The 27,612-nt window shown below is 28.1% G+C and overlaps 1 protein-coding gene across 1 annotated transcript; it reads right to left on the bottom strand.

Moving 5' to 3' along the window:
- Window positions 1-3,349: 3,349 nt before the first annotated feature.
- LOC145829467 (uncharacterized) lies at window positions 3,350-26,657 on the bottom strand. Its single transcript, XM_082937270.1, has 11 exons — window positions 26,549-26,657; window positions 23,177-23,210; window positions 22,827-22,927; window positions 15,522-15,713; window positions 14,875-14,982; window positions 12,224-12,448; window positions 10,690-10,780; window positions 10,022-10,206; window positions 8,451-8,564; window positions 7,746-7,919; window positions 3,350-3,856 (listed from the first exon to the last, which is right to left on the bottom strand). Exons 1-11 carry the CDS (start codon window positions 26,598-26,600, stop codon window positions 3,726-3,728), a joined length of 1,407 nt encoding a protein of 468 aa, XP_082793396.1. The 5' UTR covers window positions 26,601-26,657; the 3' UTR covers window positions 3,350-3,725.
- Between the last annotated feature and the right edge of the window lie 955 nt (window positions 26,658-27,612).

Here is a 27,612-nt window from a genome sequence, read left to right as displayed (position 1 = left end):
ACTACTTATTTTATTTTGTGTAGCTTTTATTTGATTAATCATTTGGCAACTATGCTTGATAACTATTAAAGTACTACCAATTCTGTTCAAGTAAATTTTAAAAAATAAAGTGACCTGCTGAGTCTGTGTTGTTAAACAAGTTATGTCATTTCACGTTATTTATAAAACATTTTCACATATGACGATCCCCTAGAGAAGAAACCCAACTATTATTTATAACTTTGAAAAAGTGTACAAAGACTCTCTATGATTAAAAAAATCATGAAGTCTGTTAAGGATAAGAAAAAACAAACACGTATAAATATTTGTCTGTCATAGAAAAATGGAAACAAAATTACTATGAATTAATCCATTGGTCGTTAACTTTTTCGAAACTTTGGAAAGTAAGTTACTTGAAAATAAATTCTGCGCACACTAGACTATAAAAAAAAAAGTTAAAAAAAAAAGTTTTTTGTGGTTTTAGTTTCTTAAAATTTGATGATGTGTTATGTACTTTTAAATTATGTTTAACTAGCTTTTTCTTATAGAACTAGATAAAACTATGGAAAAAAAAATCTTTTTTATATAAATAAACATTCTGTGCACAGTAAAATAGTTTTTATGCACAAGTGCATATCGTGATTACCACTAAGTTACTCAATCGATATGATCTAATTGATTCAGTTAAGAAAATAACATACCAATATAGTGAAAGTTAAAAACATAATTTTTGAATTTTTATTATACACTATTATAACTTCTATAGCAATGAGAAAAAACGCTTCTAAACCTATAAAGGATATAATAGATATATAGTAAATTTTGTAAAAGTGTTATAGACGTTTTTTTACAATAGTTTTACAAAAGACTATTGCTCTTTTCAATAAATTTGATTCGGATTTTGCCGGATCAACTTTTATTAGTTTCAAAAAATAACTTTAAATAATTTAGAGCTTCAAAAAAAAGTTTTAGAAAGCTTTCACTAATATTTATTTTACATAAAACTTAGCTCTTAATGTCTGGTTCAGCATGATTCAAGCACTCTTTTATTTATGTACTTTTTGAAAAAGTTCTTAAAAATAATTATTGCAGGGACATAGATTAGGTATACATAAGAAGTACTAGGCCGCGTAAAGTATGTACTAAAATCTAAATCTTGAAAACGAGTGAGATTAAAAATAAATTGTCAAGTAAAACTAACGAAGTAAAATTTTCAAGATCCTGATAATAGTTTGATTCTTGAAATTAAAAAACAACTACTTTTTGAAGAGTACCTATCTTTAAAATAAATTAGATTACTTTGTATTTTGATAAAAACAAGTTGATATTAACTATTTTGCAGTGTGAAAGGTTAAAGGTAGTCTAAAATATTATGTAAAGTATGCCTGTCAAATAAAGTACGACTTTTGCTTCTGCTGCGTAATACGTAATGCGTATCTTATCAATGTTAGTTCGTAGAGTTTTATGTTATCTTAATTAAAGGGTTTTATTAATTTTGGTATCTACTTTTAATAAAATTGTAATATGTGTCAGTAAAAATTTGGAGGATTAAAAATAAGTGCCGTAAGAATCTTAATGACGCCTCTCTGAGTTGAAAGTTGCATCATCGAAACTTTTTATTCATTCATATTTAAATAGTTAAATAAAAAACATAGCTAAAGTCATAAAACTGTTCCTATACTGAATTTTTTTTCATACTTGTTTAGTGGTTTTTCTAATTAGATGTAATGTTGAGAAGCTACTAAAGAAGTATAGTAGGAATTTTAGTATATTAAACCTTTTTTTTTGTTTTTTTTATAGCTGTAACATTAATTTGATATGGAGTTTGTACAAGTAAAACTTTAAAAGCTAAATCGTGAAAAAAATCAAGTTTAGACATTTGAACTATATAGTTTAAGTAAAATACTTTTGTTTAACTTTTAGTTTTTACTAAGAGGAATAACTTGTTGAAACATATTTGAACTATAGCTAATAACGCTAATTTTAGGCTTTTAGTGTGAATCTAGTCTAAAATAGCAAACCTCTAAGTTTTTATTGAAATTAAAATCGTAATTAGCTTATATACATAATGCTACTATGAATGACAGAATAACTATGTTAAATATTAAATCTTAATCATTTTACTTTAGATCAGCATTAAACAAAAAAAACTGTAGTAAACAAAAAGAAAACGGTGAGTTATCTAGAAACACACTTATATATTTGAAAAAATCAAAATTTGAATTTTATTTGTTAAAATTAAGTTTGCTTTGTAGTAAAGTATTTATTGTTATTGGTGATGAAAAACATCTAATGTATGTTTTTAATAACATTAGTTAATTAAAAAACGTTCTATAGTCATATTTATTTTATATTTTTTCGTCAATAAAACAAGAAACGTACTTTGATTAGAAAATAAAATCTTCAACATAGTGATTGAATTAGATCTTTAAATCTTTAACTACCTCAAACATACTAAATTTGTTTTTAATTTGAAACTGCTTTAGACTACATTTTCCTGTTTTCTCCAAAAACTTTATTGTTGTTAATTTAGTAGTCATTAATCTTTAATTAGAAACTAGCAATTAGCTTTAAAGTTCTATACTTTTGTAATTTATACATGATATAGATATAAAGTTAATGCTAATGCAATAATGTTAATTTAGTAGTCATTAATCTTTAATTAGAAACTAGCAATTAGCTTTAAAGTTCTATACTTTTGTAATTTATACATGATATAGATATAAAGTTAATGCTAATGCAATACTTATTCAGTAAACACGACCTAAAGTATATTAAAAATTTATTTATACAGGTATATATAGGTATATACAGACAAAAACTTTATACTTTAAAAAACATAGAAAATAAAAAATATTCCAATTATTAAGTTTAACTTTTTAAAACTATGTGAAAAAACAATAATGTAATTTCAATAACAACTTTATAATAAACATTGGTAGTTATCATATCGTATTTCTGTTTTGAAATAAAAACCTAAGCTATAATTTTTAAGTATATGATGAAGATATACTAACTGCATACTTGATACCAATGTCCTGCTAAAACTTAGAAAAAGGATATGTTAGATAAAACATCTTAAGTTCGATGTAGTGTTTTCAGAATGTACTTGCAGAGAAAACAATCTTAGTTTTCTATTATTAAAAAAACTGTTTGCCGATTTTTCTAAAAAAAGTTTTAAGTAAGCAAGCTTGTTATTCCTGTTTATAAAAAATAATTTTTTAAATTCTAAGCAAGTTGTAATTTAAAAGATTTACTTTCTATATAAATATTATATAAATGAGAATGTCGTAATTATTTACAAAAAAAACTAAAATCTAAAAAAGTTAAACATAAAAGTTTTTTATCATAAAGTTAGTACTTCAAAACATAGTTTCTCACTTTTTTATTTGCAAACATAAGAACGTTTTTAAACTAAATAAAAAAATAAATAAAATATTAAAGAAAAACTTCAGTTTTTGTAGAAGAATAGATAATAAAGACTAGATATTATTAGTTATTTATTTATTAATTTAGTTATTATCAAAAACATATAATGGTTTGCATACAAACATTGTTTTAATAGTAAATCAAAATACAAAAAAAGTGTTCCTAAAACTAAAGTTAATCAACTTGACTAAATATTTTTGTAGACTACATAACACGTCTAGATTTGAAATTAGACAAAAAAGACCTTGATTCAACTAAATTAAAACTTTATTTAAATATTTGTGTAGCTATGTAATTTAAAAAGTGGCATAAAAAAATCATAGTTCTCTGCAGTTATTTATATTACAAGTGTATCTGCAGTGTTTAGACATAATTTTTAAGTAGGTGCGTGTGTTGCAGTGGTCAGCTAAGTCAGTACAGTACTTATACGTATCCTCACATCCGAGAGCTGAAAAATTTAGTAAAGTGTCTAGAACCCATTAAATAAAATATTTCGGTATAGAACATAGTGTTTTAAAACTTTTAGAAAAGTTTTTTATTTAAAATGACCGGAATGTACATTACATAAACTTAAAAACTTTTTGTTCTATAGTACACTACATACTTTTTGTAAAATTATAAAAAGCAAAAACTTTAGTTTCAAATTTTACTTGTTTAGTTAAATAAAAAGTAAGTTTAAATGAACAATTGATAATTAAGTAAAGTTTTAAGTGTTTATTAATTATACATACTTGGTTCTTAATTTACTAAGGTGTTAAAAATTCATTTAATTGCCTGAATTAGTTTAAGTTATATAGTTAATTTATCTGTACTAATTCTTACTTTTCAGCTATGTAAAAATTTATTTAAAATGTGTTGTAATGAAATTGGAAAACTGAGAAAAAATATTTAGTTCTAAATGACAAAAATTTTATTGTTATTATATTAATGACAAAGTTTTAAACTAAACTTTGAAATTACTTATAGTTCACAGCTAACTGTTTTTTTTAATTCAAACAAAATATTACTGATTTAACTAGATTTTTTGTACATCACAGAAGAAAATGTTCTATCAGTTTAGTAGTTATTTAATTATATCCACAAAAAACATCGGCGAAAGTCAGCAGAGCAGAAGCCTGGACTTTCGTTTGCTGTGAGACAAGCTCAAGTTTAATAAAAGGGTTGATCATGCAAATTCGATAATCAGACCACAAGTTTCGGTAAACTGAGACCGGTTTCGTCCTTATTAGGACTCATCAGTCAGTCACAACCGAAAAAACTTGCGGTCGTCAATCTACAAACGGTTTATCATGCTTTCACATAAAGCAACCATTTGCTGGCAATGATCAGTGACGTCAGCATTGTCGTTTGCCGTGCAACGTTTAAAACATTGTCCACTAGGCAAGACATCTGGTACGCTCGTTTTAGTACGATCAACAAAAAACATCGGCGAAAGTCAGCAGAGCAGAAGCCTGGACTTTCGTTTGCCGTGAGACAAGCTCAAGTTTAATAAAAGGGTTGATCATGCCAATTCGATCATCAGACCACAAGTTTCGCCGAAAACAAGATCATCAGACTTAGTGGTATCAGTTTACCGAAACTTGTGGTCTGATGATCGAATTGGCATGATCAACCCTTTTATTTAATTATATTGTTTTAATTATTATTAAGATAATCATTTTGTTAACTATGGTTAACAAAAATTAAGTCCAAACTAAGAGTCAATTAAAAAAATACCACTAATAAGTAGAAAAAAACTAATAGAGAAGATACAAAAACTAACTCACTGAAAAAACTTTAAAAGCAATATTTTATGAGACCTTTATTTTTAGTGGTTTTATTATAAAAAAAAATTATATGAGTTTGATTGATGATTTACGGGAATATTTTTCTACTGATGACAATCAAGTACTTATTCTATCAAAAAAATCGTTTTATTATCTGTTAGTGAAAAACTACTATATAATAAGTTTCTGTATGATTATTATTTTTTTCGCTACTTTTATAAGATATTGTAAATTAGTTTCAATCATCAGGGAACTTTCATTCATTTTCTAAAATGTCATCTAGGTCATGTATTTTAAACAAAAATAAACATTTTTGAATATATATTAATAGTTAACAGAATTTATTTTTCTCTTGTATAGTACAATTTTACGTCAGTTTAAGTACCGTTGACAGTGTTATAAATATAATTTGGTATAATAAAGTGTAATTTGAGTTTGAAAATGCACAATGGTTTACAATTTCAAGGAAAAAACTTATAGGATAAAGCTAAAAAACGTATGTTTAATCAATAGTTTTTTGTTGCTATTTTCAATTAAAGTCTTTAACTTTTTCTTAAAAACAAACTATAATAGTTAAGTATTAGAACGTTTTTCCTAGCTTTTCTACACTTTTTTAAACAAAAATTTGAACGGTGAGAAAAATTATAAGTAAACAAAAAAATTTTTTCTAAAGTATGAAAACTGTTTTAGATCTCAAAAAGTTTTTTACCTTTGTGTGCTAAGCTAACATATTCAAAGATATTGAAATCAAACTTTGTATTTTGATTTCATTTTTAATTTACATACACTTATAATACTTTGCATTAAGGTAAACAAGTAGTAAGTTTTCACTAATTTTATTTTTGAAAACTGAATACACTATCATTTTGTAGACTTTTCGGTTCGATTATAAAAGGTTGTATATATTTTTTTAATCTGAAACAAAAACATGTATAAGTTTAAAGTAAAAAACTAATTGTATAACCGCTTGAATTTAAATAAATTAGAGCTTGTAAAGTCCAATATATCATCAAAGAATTTAAAATAAGTTACCATAAAAAAACTTTTAGAAGTTTTTAAAAGTTGCTTAAAATATTAATCTACTGGTTTTTAGAAAGCTAGTGGAAAATTTATTAAATTTTGGTAGACATGTTTTAAAGTTATACTATTTTTGATACACCTAAGGATAAACTTTGTTAAGTGTATTAATTGGGTTCAGATGACATTGATCCAGTTTAGCTTGTAGTAAATACTATTGCATCTTAAATATACTTAGATTTTTATTAGAATTTATTTTTTACTAAAACAATGTTTCACTCATTTAAAACAATTTAAACGAGATCCTCATTGATTAATAAAATCTTATTCAAATAGAACATCTCGTTTAAACTATTTTAAACGTGTGAACCATGGGAAAGGAATAAGACAGAGAAACGAAAGCAATGCAACTGCAGAGATAAATGCATGGTGGATGGCAATTGTTTATTAACAAATTTTATCTATAGAGCGACGGTAATAGCATCAGATAAAATTAAACAGTATGTTGGCTCATCAGGTTGATCGTTTAAAAGTAGGTACACACGGCATAAATGTTCTTTTAACAACAATAAATACAGACTAAAAACTACGCTTTCGAAGCATATCTAGGATTTGAAAGATAGAAATGAAGATTTTAGCATTAGCTGGGAAGTTTTAGCGTGAACAAAAAACAAACTCAACTTAAAACATGGCTGTACTCTCTACAATATGGAAAAACACGAGATCTCAAAATTAAACTCAAATTTAGCTGTAAATAAACGAAATTAACATTTTAGTAATGGTAAACATTTTTCAAGCTTTTATTTTAAACAACTTTAAACATTATACAAAATTAGTGTGTATTATATCTTTTAATGATTTATTTAGTGACGTTACAATCCTTTAAGTTTTTGCTTAATTTCATGTACACTTTGACTTATGTTTTAAGATATTATCACAATAAACAAACTGAAGATCTGTTCTGTTTAACAGAATAGTGAAATAACTGTATTTGAAAACTTAGTGTTTTATTAATATATATATGTATGTATTTACTTTTATATATAGTTTAAAACAAGTCAATAAGGCTGAGTTTATTGTTCTAAGCAAAGTACTATTCTACCACTAAGGTATCACTTGTTTTTTCATGTTAAGATGTTCTGAGTTAAATATCTTATTGTGAATTTTTTTTTCTTTTGATGTATGTTTTTCTTCTTATACTTATGTTTAAAGTTCAAATTTTTAGTGCTAAAAAAACTTTTTTTTAAATTGATTATAACACAAAGTAGATAAAGTAAACAGTTGAGGTGTTTCTTGATGAGCCTTAATCTATACACTAGGTCCTTTGACCAAAATTTTGAGCACTAACTTTTTTAAAGTGTTAAATAAAAACATTAAGATTAAAAATTTAGATTTTCAAAATGCTTTTTTAAAGAAAATAAACTATTGATGTTATGCACACATTTTTAAGAGTCATAACTACTAGAGTATATCTATATAACTATAGATAATTAGTTTTATTAGTTTCCTTTTTTACAACGTTTTATATTTAATATATAAAACTTAAAAACTCACTCAAAGAAGTAACTACAGCTTTTTTTGTAGACTGAGTGGTTGTCATTTTTGTGGTTGTTACTACTTTTTGCGTCATTGGTTTTAATGTTGTCATTTTCAATGATGTTGGTTTTATGGTTGTTTTTAAAGTAGTTGGAACTACAGTTGTGATAGGCGTATTTGTTATATCGTCGCCTGTGATTTTTGTAAGACAAAAATGCTAATAATAATCAGTATTTATTAAAATGTTTTAGAACAACATAGATTTACTTGTTCAATAGTGATTATGAACAAAAACATAACACAACGAAATAAAGAAATGTACAAGAAATTACAAAGAGACAATACAATACTTAAACAAAAATATAAATGTTCTAACATTTTTAGAGTCACTTTAAAAATAAAAAAAGCGAAAACAACTGTTATTAAATTTCACACGGTTGACTATTTTGTAAAAGTAAGTTCCATATATATTTAGGTATTATTTTTAAACTATAAAATATTCCTTAAATCTCCAATTGTTTTAATATTGGTAACTTTTAACTTTAATATTTAAAAATCAACGATAGTAAAAACACTCTATTTTAATCTATATTTTATTTTTAATATTATGTATAATTGTTCTAAAGTAAGTTTTTTGCTTTGTTATGTTCCTTTTACTTTTATAAATATTGAACTTTATTTAGTAAAATGTTACAAATACTTTTAGTTGTTTAAGTTAAGTACCTGTGCAGAGCCCACATGATTTTCTGCATCCTTTCCGGGCAGTTGCACTGTATTTGCAAATTTTCTTCCATCTAGAACAAGTTAAATCATTGAGGTTGTTGAAACATTGAGAGCCTGCGTAAATTTTATAAACAAATTAGAGATCTTGTATTTTTAAAACGATGTTTTAAAAATTTATGCCGGTCAAGGATTATTTTTCAAAGGCTCAAAATGAACAAGTACATATAAACTGTTAACTAAATACTTTTTACTAAATAGATTTTGAACAATTACAAAGAAATATAAAAATGTCACATTAAAAAAAAAAAAGGAGTTTTGTTTTTAAATTGAAATTGTTAATTTAAAACTGGTCTAGTAACATAAAAGTTTATTTTCTAAATAACTTATAGATCAGTGCTTCTGAAATGGGGTTCCGCGACGCCTCTCAGGGGTTCCGCGAAGCCTTTCGAAATTTGAAAAAGAACATTTATTTAATTAAGCATTTTATGTAAAACTAAAATTAGGTTTTCCGTGGAAAAGTTAAAATTTTAAAAAGGGTTCCGCCACTAGAAAAAGGTTCAGAAGCACTGTTATAGATCACAAAAAATCTGATGAAAATAAGTTTCGGTGAAAGAGCATAAAATGTGATCATAAATAACTAATTCTTGATATAAAAAAATTTAAAGCTTACTATTAGTTATTCATTAGTAATAAATCTTAAAATAGTTTGAGATGTTTAAATTTGCTTAAATATTTTATTTCTAAATAAAGTTAATAAAATTCTCAGCTGGTTTTTAGACTGAGCTCTGCACAAACTCGGGTGGGTAGCTGTCAAATTTTCACGATCGTACACAATTGCTTGAAGACACTTTTGCATTAGGGGACAAAATTGCACGAAGATACTTTTGTACGAAGGGTCACTTTTGCACGAAAACACTTTTGCAACAGCAGACAATTTTGCACGGAGACATTTTTGCACAGGTTGAATTTTTTTTTTTTATAATTTTTTTTGTTAATTGTTTTTTTTTATTGTTATTTTTCTTTATTATCACTGTTACCCCTAACCCTTACCCTCGGTCGGTAGCTTTTTTTTCTTTTTAATTAGTTTATTTTTTTTATTCTTTTTTCTTGTTTTTTTTTTTATTAAAAAAATTTGTTAGTTATTTTTGTTTAGATTTTTACTATCACGGTCACCTTACCCTCGGTCAGTAACTTTTATTTTTCTTTTTGTTTTTTTATTAGTTTAATTTCTATTTTTTTATTTTGCTTTTTATTGTGTATTTTTTTACTCTCGTACAAAAATGACCCTCCGTGCAAAATTGTATTCGTGCAATTTTGTCTCCTCGTGCAAAAATTATTTCGTGCAACTTTGTGCGCTCGTTTAATTCTGTTCTCGTGCAATTTAGTAACCTCATGCAATTTCGTCTTTGTGCAATTTTGACCCGTTCCCCACTCAGGTATAAAGGTAGAGTAAAAATAAAAGTAACTTGATTAGTACCTTATTAAAAAACTAAATCTAAATTTACTTTCAATGCATAAAATGTCTATTATTTTTACTTATGAATAAGACCGAATAAGTATAAAAAACTTACTTGAGTATGGTGTTGCAGCTTGTTGTGTTGCAGCTACCGAAAAGACACTTCTTGGAGCAGAAGTACTCTTTGAAGCTAAAGCACTTTTAGTAGTTGTAGTTAGAATCACTGGAGGTGATATAGTGCTCACATATTTACTAAACTCTGTTGCCCTTGGAACCGTGAAGCAAAGATTACATGTTCGTCTATAATATTAAATGTTAAAACGAAATAAACATAATGTTATTTAACTTTTATTCAAAATTTAAATAAGTTTCGTTTCTATTTTAGTTAATATGTATGTATATGTAGTTTTATACGTTTAGATTGATCTTTTATATTATTATTTCTTAAAAATATTATAAAAAGTTATGTTCCATACGAAGAATATCTATTACATTTCAATATAATGTAGTATGTTAGAAATGTTTTACTAGTGTTTAAAAACTTTAATTTATAACTACTAACTGCACCTTTAATTAAAGATTTTTTATTTATATAAATATTACACAACTATTTATTTTTTATTTATTTATTTATTTTCTGGTATTCTATAAACACAGGCTTAAATAACTTCTTTACAAGGAATTTCACGTAACTATCGCTAGTTATATGCAAATGTCTGAAATAGATATTAAAACTATTTTATACTGGGATTTTGATAAAAATTTTTAAATATTAAGTTGTACCTGCAATACAGTCTCATTTCCCTTCTGTGTTTCATCTCATCACACCATCCTTCCACGCGTGGACAAGTTTCAAACTCATCAATACATCGACCTAGAATAAAATTATTTCAAGTAGGAAAAAATTAATTTATGTGTTAAAAAAAACATAACAATAAAGAGTATTTTAGAGTTTTTTTATTACTAGGTCCTGTTTTATAACAACATAACATAACTCGTAATAAGAGTTTTAGAAGAAACTTAAAAGATGAATAATATAATTTCTAAAAACAATGTAATATAATATTATAATAAGCCTTGTAAATGTAAATCGTAAGTTGATTTTAGTTCCAATCAAAAAGTTCTTATACATTCATTAGGTTTGATAAAAACATATATAAATTCTAAGCCTTATTATGTATAGTTAGTATTACATATGTTTGTAGATTGTAATCAAAATATACTTTTTATTTTCAAATATACATTTATTTTTAATGACAGTTAACATTGATATTTGTTTATTTCAGTTAAAAGTTTTTATTAACATAAAAAAATTAAAGAAAAAAGTACATAATATTTAAAAATATACAGTACTGGTTTTAAGTTACTTTTTTAATACTAAAATTTCAAAAGTATTTTTAACAAAGTATTCACTAGTATTTATTTTTTAGTAACAACTTTAGTGTTGTTATATCACAAAAACTTTACATAAAATTAAAGCATTTTAAAAACTCTAAGAACCCTCACAAAAGTTAAACTCAAGCTGACGCACGCTTTTCTCTGAATAACTTTAAGTTTAGTATACAGTCATTCGTTTAAAGTGAAATTAATTCTTGTTGCGGGCTATGGTACTTTACCTGAAAACAAGATTAGCACTTACAACATATCTTCGCAAGCTTTATAGTCATACTATTTCTAGCTAGATTATACAGAAAATAAGCTAAAGAAGTGCTAAAAACGTGGCTAAACGGATTTGCAAGTTCTGAATTCGCTTTACTCAGTTTTAACATAAATATTGCTGCAGAGTAGCATGTCGTCTAAAATGGTACTGACTTTAACGTCTTCAACGGCGACTTATCGAATGAAAGTACGGGTGTTTTGGTAAAGTAAACAAACTTTGACTCAGATAATAAAGAACATGCAGCAAAGAAGTGCCCGTTCAACTTACTCTATTTTATTATTTTAATGAGAAGAGGACCATACGTTAACCGACGAATTGTTGCAAATAACGTTGCTGAAAAAATTGTGTTGGTATTTTTCGAATACTCCGAATATTTAATAATTGATCTTATGCTTACTATACTATCTTATATATGCTGAAACTACTCAAGTTCTTTAGATGAATCTTTAACCACAAACTCTCTTAACTACCAGAAGTCGTAGGATCGAAAAAATTATTATAGTTATGTTTATAATAAAGCATAGACTTTGTTTTAGACATTCTTTTAGTATTATAATGTTGTGAAATTTTGTGTTTTTATTTACGAAATTTACTTTGTTGAATTACCTTATTTTGAATCTTAAAAAAAATTATCATCTAGATAGAAATAAAACTAACTGAGAGGATATTTTGGTGTGTATTCTGTTGTTGAAATGACTGCTGTCGCTTGCTTGGTTGGTGCAACTGTTGTTAATAGAACAGGTTTGTCGCTGCTTTCGCCGCACAATCCGCAAGTTTGTTTACACCATTTTCTGAACTGAGCTGACAAAAACCCCTGTGTGCAGAGTTCTGGGGCCTGACTACAAGTTGCAGATATATCTTTGCAATCCTCATCTACAATATCTGTAATAAAGATGTCTTAATAAAAAGTTGTAAATACAGATGGGTGTTATTATAAAAAAAATCAATAAAACAATTACGGAATACAAACCTGCGCTTTATTTGACTCATTTCTAATTAGTATTTTATTTTTGCTCTTAAACATTTTTAGTAGTTCACTATAAAAAAAAGGAAATAAAAACTTTGATTTTTAGAGTAACTTTATTCTTAAATAAGTATAGTCAGTTCAGTATTTTAGTCAAAACAAAAGATTATTTTGGTTTGATATATATTCAAATAAAAAAAATCTAGTTTCTATTTATTTCTTTTTTTATTATCTATTTTAAACTTCTTATAAAATGTCGTTACTTATTCTCATTAGATAACCATGAATGTTAGACAGAACAATTATTCTTTTTTTTTTTTATTTCACTTAAGCACTTAGATTTATCTAAAATTTTAGTTTTGTATATAACTTTTTTGATGAATATACAAATGTCATTGTTGTAAAATATTTCTTAGATGGGTATAAATACTCTTTTTTGTTTGCAACTTAAATCTTATTGTAAGACTGCTAAATCGTCATCATGGTCTTTCCTTAAAAATAAGTTTAATCACATTCTGAAGGTGCGTTTCCAGAAAATTTGAACTAAGTCACAGTGTTTGGCTCCCATGTAACTACCCATAGTTACACATCGACCACACTACTACTAGTTTGTGTTCGATTGGAGTCGTTCTTGCCTGTTAGAATTGTTACGCAGTGAAGCATAGTTACATTATTGTAGTGTTTTGTAAAACAGAAGTAAGCTTTCGAAAATTCAATCGCTTTATACAGTTCATTACATCTAATGAAAGAATTTATATATATTTAGCTTCAAGAAGTTTAAATACTAATACTAAGGATACTAATTTTTAAACTAATGTATTGTATTCGTAAAATTCAGATATTGTATTAGATTGATTTTATACCTATTATCTGAATTTGGTGCTCGGCAGTTCAAACTCTGACAGTTTAAACTTTAAATTTTTAATTTTTTTTTAATATTCCAAGTTGTTTTTCGTTTTCTGTAGTTATAAATACTTTTTTTTACCATCATAAACTTATCAATTAGACCTACAGAAAAGTATTTTACTTATTTTTTAGTTTAATTTACTTTCAATTTATTGCTAAAAGAAAATTTGAAACTTACTAAAATAAAATTATTTTTAGTGAGAATTAATTTTGTTGGTTTTTAAATTTTAAATATTAATTAGACTTACATGAGATTTTATACTTTTTCAAATTTAACTTATGTTTTAAATTTAACCTAATAAAAGTTTTAAAAAGAGTTGAATTATAGTAGTTTTAGTCTTCCTTGCAACTCTATCTAGATCAGAGTTGTTGAGTTTAATATTCTACATTCTACTTTATTGTGGAATTTTTGTTTATGATCCTTATTAGTAATATAAGCAGATGTTGTCTTAAATTTTTTAATTTATCTTCATATTCTAGGGTCTTCTACAATATTTTAAGCGTTTCCGCTTGTAGTGCGAATGCTTATAAAAGTTTTGTTTATTTCTTTTGTTTCATGCATTAGCTTCATGTATTTTTTATAAAGTACAGATTTCTATTTGTGTCACTAAGAACGACTAGTTTATGAATTGACTTAGTTTTTGATTTCTAATGTCAACTTGTTCTGGAGTTTAGGTTTAAAAATTATGAACTCTATGATTCTAATGAGAAATTAAAATGCTTCTTAAAATGGTTTTAAAAATCACACTCAAGTACTGAAAGCTTGTTAATGAAACAATTAAAATTACTACTGCAACTGTGCGTTTATTACCACTGTACAAAATCCATAACGCTTGCCATCTCATTTTTTGATAGATTTGAGATTAAATTTAGAACATTCTGGTACATTTTTGTTTATAGAGCTACCAGTTAAAAAGAGGTATGACAAAGAGTGTGTGATAAAGGTTAATTTGTTAAAGATCCGTAACTTATTGCTAAATTTTTAGTTTAAATTAAAGTTTTTTTATTAGTAATTCATAGATAATTGCTTGTACCTGTTAGAAACAAGAATTCAGCTGTTAGCAACACTGAAACACAGTATTGTAAAAATGTTAGTTGAATATATCATAAAACTTTAAAAGATTAGAATTAAAAAACAAATGAATACTAACGTGTTGAAAAAGATATAAATCGATATTTTTACAAAAACAGTTTAGTTAAGTATTTTAAATCGTAGCAAAAGTCTAAAACTATCTAAAAGACAATTATAGTCAAGCTATAACACGAACATAAATTAGTACAATTATTTGAAATACATTTCTTTTAAAAATTTTAAAGAAGTTTTTGTTTAGTGTTCTACTCTATTCACGATTTATTTGTGCTTTATATTACTTTTGCCTCTACTTATCTAGTTTCGTTTTTAATTTTAAATGTAATTACATTAGAAAGTAAAAAAAACCTATTCTGCAAAATCCACATGTAATTGGACATTTCTTTCTTAGTTCTTCGCTGCCTCCACATTGAGATTTTTTTCCGACACAGAAATTGTCATCTTGCTCGCAAACGACTAAATCATTAAAAAAATAAGTCGACATTAGTAAACTTCAATATGAACAAAAAGGTATTAAAATAGTAAACGTTTTATTGTAGAATTAATTTGTTAATTTTTGAGATGATTTTTTACTGACTTTAAACCACTTAAAAAAGGTTTCAACTAATAGCTTATAATTATGTAATCCAACAGTAAGGCTAAAGCTTTAATTCAGGAGTAATTCTTAACAGGACAAAAAAAAAACTTTCCTTACAAATGATAGTATTTAAAAAAGACTTCATAAAAAAAATAATGAAGTTCTTACTAATTTCTCCCAGAAGTGTTGAGTAAAAAGGATAAAAAAACTTTATACCCATTAGATGATTTTTAGCTTTAAAATGGGAACAACAAAACCACTTGAAAATTGTTTTTCTGAACATTAGTTAGAAAAACTGAAAATAACTATATAAACGCTATTTAGAAAATAAAACTACATAAAACCAAAATAACTCGAAAGAATAGATTACTTATCAAACATTTATATCGTTGATATATATGTACGAAAGTGTTCAAACTTTCCGTTTTTTCTTCTCCACACTTATGAGTGTTACACATCTGAGACTCAATAGAACTTCCTATCAAGCAAAGTCCCTGAGGAGCGAGTGTTCCAGATGCGTACAAACACGATCTCTCCCTCCTCTTTGTCCCACCTCCGCCACATGAAGCCGAACATTTTGTCCAGTTGCTCCATTCCGAGTATTTTGGTGCTGCAGATTGTCAAAAAAAAAAAGAAGTAGGTGTAAGTTTTATGAATAGAAATATATAGGTAAACTTATGTTTAGTTATGTTTAATTAGTGATAACTTTTACTTGGATAAGATGAGAAAAGAACATATAAAATTTCTTGCTTTCACCTAACTTAGAAAATAACACATTTTACTAAACCCACCAAAAAAGTTTAAAAACAAAAGACATAATAATAAATAAAAAACACTAGTGTTAAACTAAAACTATGAATTGAGAATTTTTTTAAACTTAACATACTTTTTTTCTAAACCAATTTTTATTATACTCAAGAAAAATTATAAGAAAATAAAACCTAGGGACTTGATACATTAATAGATTTGTTCTAGTATATAAAACTGCAAGTAGGTACTGTAAAAATAAATAGTTTATTGTTTAAACAGTTAAACAGTAAGACTCGCATCCATTTTTTTTGAAGCGTTGTTTAACTATTTTATTTTTATTCGAGCGATAATCAAACAAGTTCATTACAAATAAACAATTTTTTTTTATTCATACCAAACAAGTTTTTTTACAATATTTAACAAGAGATTGTTTTTTCACTAATTTTATTTAATAAAACGAACGCTTTTCTTAATTTTGGAATGTAAACACTCTTTTAGGTTAGACATTAATAACTTTGTGTTTTACAAAACTTTTAAAATAAGTACATTGTTGTATTACATGTATAAAGCTATAATGTTGAAATTAGTGGAAAAATGTTGACAATAGCTTTTGCTTAACATTCGATAACTTTTAAATTTATTACTTGCAAGCTTTTAATAAGTACAAGACCTCTTCAATATTTCACCTTAAATTTTTGTTTTTAGTGTGAACTAAAATCTCAAGTTGTTTAGTGATTCGTTTTACAATTTATAGTTAAAGATTAATTTCAAATAAATAAGTTAAATATGATTACATAACGATTCAAATTCCCATAATTCAAATTCTTAAAAAATTGTTTAAGAGACCATATCTCAAAAAATAGCATATACAGTAGCCTCTCGCATATTTACGCACTCTCGTTTAGTTACGCACTCTCGTTTAGTTACGCATTTTAGAATTCTAAAAAATTCAAAAAATAAAAGGTTTAATTTTTTTTAATATTGCACAAATTAGGTTTATTGTAAATTTTTAATTTAAAATATGTTTTTAAATGCTAACTCACCTCTCTATATCTGTAGAATTTGTTAACTTATGTTCCTTGACTAATTGATAAACATTTAGTTATACCTCAGTATTATCAGAAATTAAGTTAACAATAAAAGATTAAATTAAAATTCTGAAAGAAATATGACAGTGTTAAATAATGAAAGTATAATGAAATAATGAGAGTTTAAAACACAAAAAAATAATGCACCACTCTTCCCCTATATATGAATAAACATCTAAAAAAGATTTCTAATGAAACTTCCTAGCAAAAAGTAGCAGTGATACTTAATAAATATAGAGCTTACACTTAACATAAATCTCAATTGTTTTTTTTTAGTACATATCACTAATATTATATTTCTTAAAAATCTACTTATTATTAAATGTAGTAAAATTTTTCAACAATATTATTACTTTGTATAAATTTAAATCCTTTTTTTAATATATGTACAGTTTAACCTTTTGTTTTCATATTTATGAATAACTAAACAAATTGTTATAAATGGATAAGTCCTCAGTCTGCTTTTAACTAGAAGCAATATCAAAAAAACAGCCATTATAGTAAGTATTTTTTGTACCTCTCGTATCTTTACGATCTTTTGTATCTTTACGCATTTTTTGTGGACACAATGTGCGTAAATAAACGAGATGTAACGCCTCTGGCTAAAAATTAAATTTAGCAAAAGAGTTTTCTCTAATTAGGGGTTTTTTATTAACTTGTTAACTTTGCCGCCTTTAGTTTTGAATTATTAGATTTGTAAAAGCTCAAGCTGAACTTCCTATGTGCTAAATTGTGAGTATTGTCATTAATCTCTTATTTTCTAGTTCTGTCTCTTAAATTGAAATTTCTAATAAAGTTTAATTAAAGTTAATTTTACTGTGGTTTGCATAAATATGAATAAATAAACTCTGCTGTTGATAAAATTAAATTGAAGTTAATTGTACTTTTGGTTTTGCATAAATTTAAATAACTAAACTTTGGTGTTAATAGATCATTATATTGAAATTATCTGTAAATTGGTTATATAAAATTGAATAAATAAGCTTTGTTGTGGATAATTAATTAAGAAGCAAGCTGCTGTTGGTGCTCTTAATAATCTCTGAAATTTACAAATCAAATTTAATTAATTTAAATATCTAAATATCTAAATATCTAAAATATCTAAATTTAATTAAATAACTAGTGGGCCATACCTAACTCTTGGTATATCATAACGAGTAATAGAGCCAAGCCCACCAAAAAGGATAGTATGTTCTCTAAAGAGAACATACATCACACTTTAGACAAGGTCAACAACCCCGAAACTCGCTGTAGCCAGCGAAACATTGACAGAGGAATCAACAAAAGGGGTGTTGACCCACACTCTTCGCGCCGTAGCCAACCTGGTCCATCAGACCAACCACAAGCAACGTGCGAAAGATATGGTGACCACGACGTGAGTGAACACGCTCTAATTGATACACAGGGTAGAGAAATCAGTGCCGAGATTGACATGAACATAGGGGGGTATCAGTCAGGAAATAACCAAAAGGAAGAAGAACCCCAGGCAGCAATGGGCAGTTATCAACAACCTAGAGACCAGCCTAATCCAAGTGGTCTGCCAAGACAAAGCTACCCACCCCAACAAAATTCTACACCTAGCAACTATGGGCCTCCACCAAGGGTGACAGGACCACCTAGCAACAGCTCCATTCCTCCAGCAAGAACTTCACCTTTGCCATTCCAACAACAACTCCAACCTAACCACTTAAACATGGACTATTCCCTCCAAAACAACAGGAGACCCCCTATTCAAGTGCCACCTCAAGAACTGGGTGCCGAGGAGTTAGTACAGGGGATCAAAGATTTGAAGGAACAAATTCGACGGGCTAAACTTCTAGAGGAATTTCGAAAATTACAAGAAGAATTACATGAATTGAGAAGTCTAAATCCATCCACAAGGACAAATCACGACATCTCAACTCAGGTTAGACAGAATACATACATGGATCCTCAAATCCAGGTTCCCCACCAGGTTTCACACACCTCAAAGGCTCAAGACCTACCAAGGAGCCAGGTGATATCTCCGCCTCATGCAAAAAACGAGCTCCCAAACTCTCCGCAGTGAGAGGGAGAGTGATTGGGGCTACACTATCTCACACCCAAGCTGTCCAGTTTGTAAATAAAACCGCCCCTCGACAGCAACCCCCATCTCAACCGAGATCAACCAGAAATGCCTCAAACTGCGCTATAAGTCATCCAGGAAATGAAGTGTCCACACCTTCAAACAAACCAAAGATGACTTTTCATATAAAGCAAACAGCCTCACGTAGTGCAGCAGAAACACCTGATGAGAACCAAAGTTCTGAGCAACCGCAGCCAGCATCAACAGGGCCAGCGTCAACGGTCAGCGCCACCAAAGCCAGCACCTCCACGACCAGCGTCAACGATCCGAGCTACCTTAGCCAGCACCACAACGGGCAGTCCCAACGGTCAGCGCAAACACAGCCAGCATCACCAGGGCCAGCGTCAACGGTCAGCGCCGCCGAAGCCAGCACCTCCACGACAAGCGCCAACGATCCGAGCTACCTTAGCCAGCACCACAACGGGCAATCCCAACGGTCAGCGCAAACACAGCCAGCATCACCAGGGCCAGCGTCAACGGTCAGCGCCACCTTAGCCAGCACCTCCACGACAAGCGCCAACGATCCGAGCTACCTTAGCCAGCACCACAACGGGCAGTCCCAACGGTCAGCGCAAACACAGCCAGCATCACTAGGACCAGCGTCAACGGTCAGCGCCACCTTAGCCAGCACCTCCACGACAAGCGCCAACGATCCGAGCCACCTTAGCCAGCACCACAACGGGCAGTTTCAACGGTCAGCGCAACCGCAGCCAGAACCACAACAAAAATCTCTCGACACTACCAATCACAATAAAGACAAAAGTGTAGAAAAATGGACTTTTCAACTGAATAAATTCCCTGCACCCAAACCGAAAAACCTCCCTCAGAATCTATTATTTTTAGCGGATTCAAACACAAATGTTATCTTTTTGGTTGACAGCGGATCCGAAATTTCAATCCTGCCGAAGGAATTGACTAACGGTATAGACAAATATTTTCCTAAACAAAGTAGAACCATCCAGGGGTTTGGTAACAAAACAACCCACCCTATTGGTAGCGCGGATGTCGAACTTCAATTGGGGAATTTAGAACCCATCAACCACTCGTTCTGGGTTATTCAAGAATCACGCCACTTTGGCATTATTGGCATGGACCTGTTAAGAAAGAACGAACTAGCGATCCTGCCATCTACCTCTCAACTATGCAAGATGGGGTCAAACGAATCAGCTAGACTGTTCGCACCTGCTGAGTTGCCCACCCCTATAGTCGCTTCAGTCAACCACATCAATCTGGGTGGTAAGAATACGACTCCGTTAGAAGAGAAATGCAAAAGACTATTAATGGACTTCCCTGAAATTACCAGGAAGCCAACCTACCACGCAAAGCCAAAACACAACTACGAGCTCGAGATAATATTGGATAATTACAAGCCTGCCATGGTCAAAGCCAGGAGACCTGGTGTTTTTTTGTACAAGCATAGAAAGATATTTGGTACTTTTTAGATGAATACTGCTTAAGGGCTTATTCAAATAAGCAACAGTTGATTTTCACTGATTATTTTGTACAACACCTAGAAGCTGCTTGCATTGTTTATATTACTGTTAAATGACTTAAATTTAAGAATTTTTTTAATTTTAAAATTAATGGGGTTTTTGATTTTATATTTATTTGTACAACCATTAAAAATTGGTATCTTATAGACATGTATTTTTTTTTTTGTAATTATCTTAGCTAAAATAGGTACTGTGTGATATTTTATATAAAAATCTAAAATTTTCTATATTGCATTGAGTTTTGGTTGTCTCCTGTTTAGCACTGGGAAAGCTTGCCAAGCAAATTGTAAAAATCATGGCTCAATAACTTTCACTCATCTAGTTTGGTGGGGTAAGTCGAACTGCCACACCCCAGAGACCTCAGAATGAACCATTCTAATAGGAACAGACTGCCACTACGTACAGCAGAATTGTAGTGACGATGTCGATTCTTATGGAAATGCATACATGGCAGCACACCTTCGAATGCCATGGGGGGCAATGCCAACCCGTCTGCTGATGATGTCAAGCAGACCCTCAAATCCGTTGGCGTTGATGACGATGGTGAACAACGCCAGGTCGCCAGCGATTAATTCGCGGAGAAGGACGTCAGTGGAGCCAAACTTCCCGCCAGAGTTCCGGGAGAACCGCTACAAGAAGAGCGGTCGCAGCTGGAGCAACCAGAGAAGAGGAGGAGAAGGCGAGTAAGAAGAGGCCGAGCCTCAACCTCCAGTGTAAGAGTAAGGAACCATCATCATGAACGGTAAACATTGACTTTTAAACAAACTTTTGACTCATGATTGTAATTAGGAATTTGTAAATTTATATTCAAAAAAAGTCTTTTCTTTACAATTTCTTTAGAATTTCTTTTTTATTTTGTAAAAAAAGCATTTTTACCACACTTAAAAAGTGTCTTAAGCATTTACTACATTTAAATACTTATAGTTTTAATTTTACTTTAAAAATAGCTAGTAGAGTGTTTAAATCCAGATTTTGAATTAGCTCAAAAATGTTGTTATATGCAAGTACGTTTTAGCACATAAAGTTGATGATCATAAGTATCTCTTAAAATATTATTTCTGTTTATTACATGTAAATTACAAAAAGAAAGTTATAAACTTATGTTGCATGCTTATATATCTCTAAGTTGAGTGCTTTAGTGTATAATGGTTTTCACCTGGACTATATTTAAAGTTTTTTTCAGTTTAACAAACGTTTAACACCTTAAAACTAATATTTATCTAAAAAACCTAAGTTAAAATTCTAAAAATGTTTAATAAGAGGGGAAAATGTAACGCCTCTGGCTAAAAATTAAATTTAGCAAAAGAGTTTTCTCTAATTAGGGGTTTTTTATTAACTTGTTAACTTTGCCGCCTTTAGTTTTGAATTATTAGATTTGTAAAAGCTCAAGCTGAACTTCCTATGTGCTAAATTGTGAGTATTGTCATTAATCTCTTATTTTCTAGTTCTGTCTCTTAAATTGAAATTTCTAATAAAGTTTAATTAAAGTTAATTTTACTGTGGTTTGCATAAATATGAATAAATAAACTCTGCTGTTGATAAAATTAAATTGAAGTTAATTGTACTTTTGGTTTTGCATAAATTTAAATAACTAAACTTTGGTGTTAATAGATCATTATATTGAAATTATCTGTAAATTGGTTATATAAAATTGAATAAATAAGCTTTGTTGTGGATAATTAATTAAGAAGCAAGCTGCTGTTGGTGCTCTTAATAATCTCTGAAATTTACAAATCAAATTTAATTAATTTAAATATCTAAATATCTAAATATCTAAAATATCTAAATTTAATTAAATAACTAGTGGGCCATACCTAACTCTTGGTATATCATAACGAGTAATAGAGCCAAGCCCACCAAAAAGGATAGTATGTTCTCTAAAGAGAACATACATCACACTTTAGACAAGGTCAACAACCCCGAAACTCGCTGTAGCCAGCGAAACATTGACAGAGGAATCAACAAAAGGGGTGTTGACCCACACTCTTCGCGCCGTAGCCAACCTGGTCCATCAGACCAACCACAACCTCCGTGCGAAAGATAGAGAGGTTACTTATGTAAAAAGAATAAAAAAAGCAGTAATAGATCTATTTAAGAAGTTTATGATAATAAGATAAAAACTGCAAAAAAAAACATATATTAAAAGAGAGCTTTAGGAATTATTTAAAACTACTTGATTTTAAAACAGTAACAAAAAATTCAACAAGTAAAAAGAAAACCTCATAAATTTAAAGAAAAAAAGTTCCGAAAATGAATAGTCTTAAATGTATATAATTAATAAAAAATACCTGACTGTGTACTAAAGTAACATTCTTTTCTTGACTCATCGTAACAACAGTTAGATTGTTCACATTTGTATGAAGGAATATTGCTTATTCCACACTTCTGTCTATATAAATTTCATATCCAATGGTTTGGTATAAGTTTTTATTAGAATATTATTGATAATAGAACACACTGCTAGTAAGCAAAAACAATCTGCCCTTATCACTAAATAATTTGCATGGTTTTAATTTTCTTATAATGCAAAACCTCACCATTGAAGTAAGATAAAGTATATTTGAATGTAGTAAATAGATTATTTGAGTTAAATTCTTATTTATCTTAATTTATTCAAACTTTGAAATTAAAAACAAACCTTTTGTTTAACTCGATGTTGCATGCATCTTGACCTGTGTAAAAAAATATTATAACAGTCTTTTCAGTTGAAGTAGTTAAAAAGTATTGGTAATCTTTTACGATTAATGACAAGTTTCTAAAAAAGTATTTTCATTAGTCTAAGAGCGTTACTTTTGATTCCATATATGTAAAGAATACATAGATTACTAAGTATCTAAAATAAAAAAGCTACACTTTTTAAGCTTTGATAATTTTTGTTGTAGTATAAATTTGTAAAATAAGTTTTTACTAAAAACATTTAGGTTGAAATATATATGGTTTGAATATGTTGTTATAAACAGATAAGTTTTTGACTTTTACTTTTAAAAAGTTTAGATCAGGGATGTCCAACCTTTAAAATTGATGCTCGTATTGCAAAAATTACTATTTAACTAAGTCACAAAACTAACTCTTTGCTACTGAATTTTTAACATTATTTGCTTTTTGATAAACAATTGCATGGGAACTTAACTTTACCATCTTTATAAACACGTTGCAGTTAAGCCGGTTTAAATTTGTAAATAAAAACCAATCGTTATAAACAGCTAATCTAGTATTAAGTTTTATAGCGTTAAGTTTTTGCTAAACTTAACCAAACGCTCTTCACAAGTTAGTGATTTGATCATTGTATGATTGTGCACTGCAGGTTTGGCATCTCTGGTTTAGAGCATAGGTAATATAACCAACATACTTTAAGATTTTTTTAAATAAAATTTATTTATTTTTTGTTATTGGGTTATTTATATAGTTTTAAATATTATTTAAATTTAAATTTACTAAGTGTAAAATTCATCAGATTAACTTATTTTTCAATAATCTATTAAAAGACTAACCATTATTTATTTCGGCCATCATCAACCAAATTGAGATGTTTCGTGCCATCATTAATAGATAATGAGCTTCAACACACGACCAACAACAACAGCATCCGTGACAACCTACGATCGGTTTCGTATTTATTAGAACTCATCAGGCAGGCATAGTCGCGACAAACTGCTGATGAGATCTAACAAATCGGGCTAGAGTACATGAAGACTGAAACGACCAACTTTTTTTTCAACTCTACCAATAATCGGTCGCTTCAGTGCTTATTTACTTAATCTCGCCTGGTTAATATCAATAGCGTATTCTCACGACTTTGCCTGCCTGATGAATCCTAATAAGGACGAAGCCGGTAGTAGGTTGTCTTGGATACTGTTGTTGATGGTCGTGTGGTAAAGTTTATTATTTAATATTGAAATAAGGAAACATCTCAACTTTGTTGATAGTCGTGTGGTAAAGTTCATTACTTAACAAAAGACTAGTGTATACTTAAAAACTAAAATATCAAAAAACATATAAACAAGGGGTCAGCAAACTTTGTTTTAACGTGCTCTTTTTTATTTGCTTGAGAGTAAACTGTGCCAGCTACTTTATGTACACATATACTAAATCTTTTTAAAAGGTAAGTTGTCTAAAAATACTTTTACCCGCAAAGGATTTTTTCCGTTTAGTGTATCCTGAGAATAATAGTATTTCAACATACTAGCCTCTTCTTAAAAAAAGGCTTTATATACTGACTTAGATAATAATCTTAGTGTTAGTTTATGATTTCTTATCAATAAACTTACCAGATGTTTTTAAGTAAGTACTTTTACAACTGTTATCAATAACAATAGTTGAAACAATTTTGCTAACCACATTTATTTTGAAGGAACGAAGAAAATAGTTTTTGTACATTTGACGAAAAAGTAGACAGTTTTAAAAAGATTGTTAATAAAATCTTCAATCTGCTAAAAATACAAGCAACTTGTTTTTTAGCATTGCACTTCTAGTTTTCTTTAAACAGAAGTCTCCTGATTTCGAAACAAAATGTATTTCCTTTAAATTAATGTATATAGTTTTATAAAAGTTCATATTTTCTGTCTAGGCAATGTAGTTAAATAGACTGGTTCAAACAATTTAAAATGTTGTTTTTTAAACAAACTAAAATTAGAGAAAAGAGAGCAATAATATGCATTTTAAGATAGCTTACAATTGTTTTTATCTGTTTTAAAACGTAAATTTTCTTAACAGAAGTTTTACTCCGACTATTTTGGCAACTTTACTATCAATTTTATGTTATGCTATTTTACAGAACGATAAACGTTGTAAAATTGTTGGTGTTATCAGTTTTAAACCTCATTGACACTAAAAACATATTTTTGACATAATGACAAGTTTTAAACTACATGATGTAAATGTCAAATGTGTTGTAAAAATAACTTAGAGCTTAGGTTTCTAGCAATATTTTAAGGAAAAAGGTAGATAATCTTAACATATTTTAATAAATTTTGTGTTTTTACTCAAAAAGTAAGCTAGTTTAATTTAATTGAAACAATATTTTAGCAAAACCTCTGCTAAAATAACTTAAAGTAATTAAAATATAATTTAATTAGAAAAAACGCTTTCAAAAAAACATTAAAGGATAAAGACATTGAAGCACTTTTTCATCAATGATATATTTGTATTATTAATTACATTTTAAGACACTCTGGTGTTTTTTGTTAGTATTAAAGTATGATAAATAAAGAATATATATATACTAAACTAACATAAAAAAAAAAAATTAAGTTTAACTTTAAACGGATTTTAGTATTAAATCCAATCTATAAAGATACACGAAATTTGAAAAAAGCTTAAACATTTGAGCTTTAAAATGATGTCTTTATCAAAAACTAACTTAAACTTATCCGGTAAGCTCTTTTCTATTTTGAATATAAACAAATTTTGGTAAAAGACACGTGCTAAGTTTTTTTGTAAATTATTTTTTGTTACATGGCAAAAAAAAAAGAAAGTTAAATTGAGGCGGAACAAGTTATGAGTCTATATGATTTTATCAAAATGACTATTTTAATTTTTTTATAATTTATTTTTCTATTTTTTTTTATTTACTTATATTATTTTCAAATAAAGTATAGCTTTTTTAAAGTTTAAATAGTTTAAAATAAAATTAGTAATTTTGAAATTAAATTCATAGTATTTCTGAAAGCTTAAAGTTTTGGTTCGAAAAATTTATGCTTAAGTTTTAAAATAAACCCTTTTAATTTTTACTTTAAAAACCTTAAAAAAGAATTAGAACTGAGCTTGTTTTTAACGTAATTTACACTCTACAGCTTTAAGTATGCTTTTTATAAAAAAAATATATAACATCTAGTTTGAGTTCTCTGTCTTAAATAGCTTAAACATTTAAAGTATAAAGTTATCTTATATTATAACACTTTAGGTAAAACGTTGAGTTTGTAAATGACTATCAATATATAGCAACTTATTGTCTTATATATTTTAATTTTTATCTTAACCTTAAATATGTAGTAATAAAACAAAACCATACCTGAAACAACGGTACAAATAAAGCTAGTCAAAAAAGCTAACAGTTTCCACATATTGCTTTATTACTGACGGATTTACTTTTCTTTATTAATTTCTTAAAACAGTTTCCTATAAATGTACATCTTTTAAATTTTATATACCTAATTTATCATAAAATAAAACTATTTTGATTGTAAACATTTAAGCATTTTTCGCACTTTCTACATGTAATTTTTAACTAAATACTAATTGAGTGTTAACAACAACGTAAACTTAACACAAATGAAGTTATACGGCATACCTCACTTAAAAACTGTAAACAGCCCTCAGGCGAGTAGTACGTCCTAAAAAGTTTTCTTTTTAACGATGATCGCTTGCTTAAATAGAAGCAGAAGTCAAAACACCGGTGATAAATTTATTTATAAAAAAGGAGGGTATTTTGAACATTTTCGTGTCGAACAAACTCTTTGATCAAAGTTTGTCATTCATTGAATTACAAGCTTATCAGGATGTTTATTATTGTTAACTTCTCCTAAAAGCACTTTTCACAAACTTTAAAAAGTTTTGTCCTATAATTGTTTTTATTAACATTTTAATGATTTGTTTAGAAATTAGTTTACGTCACAAAGTTAGGAGACATCACCTTTGGAAACTGCTTATCTACATCAAGATAAATATACAAACTGGTTTGTCACGTAATTACTAAGGTTTTTAACACTTCTGAAAATAAAACGTTTTTAAAATAGTTTATGGACACTGGGCAGTGAATTAGCTTAGTATGTCGCTGCATATCTTTATCAACATATGAAAATTGATTATAAAATAAACCTATACTTAATTTATTTCTATTCTTCGGCTTTGTAATTAATTTCAAAAACTAAAATAGTCAGATTAAAAGTTAAAATTATAGTTATTGTTAAATTTACGTTAAACGATAAATAAGTTAAACACGATTCTGGTGTAAATTTAAAAAAATCAAACAAAGTGTAATAGCTTTCTACTTTCATTCATATAAATAAATCTTTATTATTTTGTGGTAGTAGTTCTAAAGCTTAACAATCTATAAGTTGTGTTTAAATAATTTCA

The sequence above is a fragment of the Thalia democratica genome, chromosome 2 (genome assembly GCF_965202585.1).
Source record: "Thalia democratica chromosome 2, ktThaDemo2.hap1.1, whole genome shotgun sequence".
Classification (NCBI taxonomy): Eukaryota; Metazoa; Chordata; class Thaliacea; order Salpida; family Salpidae; genus Thalia; species Thalia democratica.
Note: the sequence above shows the minus strand (reverse complement) of the source record. Positions and strands in the feature narration are given on the sequence as shown.

Excerpts from the sequence above, each read along its gene's own strand:
- LOC145829467 (XM_082937270.1), bottom strand. The coding sequence starts at position 26,600 with ATGTGGAAACTGTTAGCTTTTTTGACTAGCTTTATTTGTACCGTTGTT. Across the intron at positions 10,781-12,223 it reads CACACCAAAATATCCTCTCA|GTCGATGTATTGATGAGTTT; the intron begins GTTAGTTTTATT and ends ATTTTATTCTAG. Across the intron at positions 7,920-8,450 it reads ATCATGTGGGCTCTGCACAG|GCGACGATATAACAAATACG; the intron begins GTACTTAACTTA and ends CAAAAATCACAG.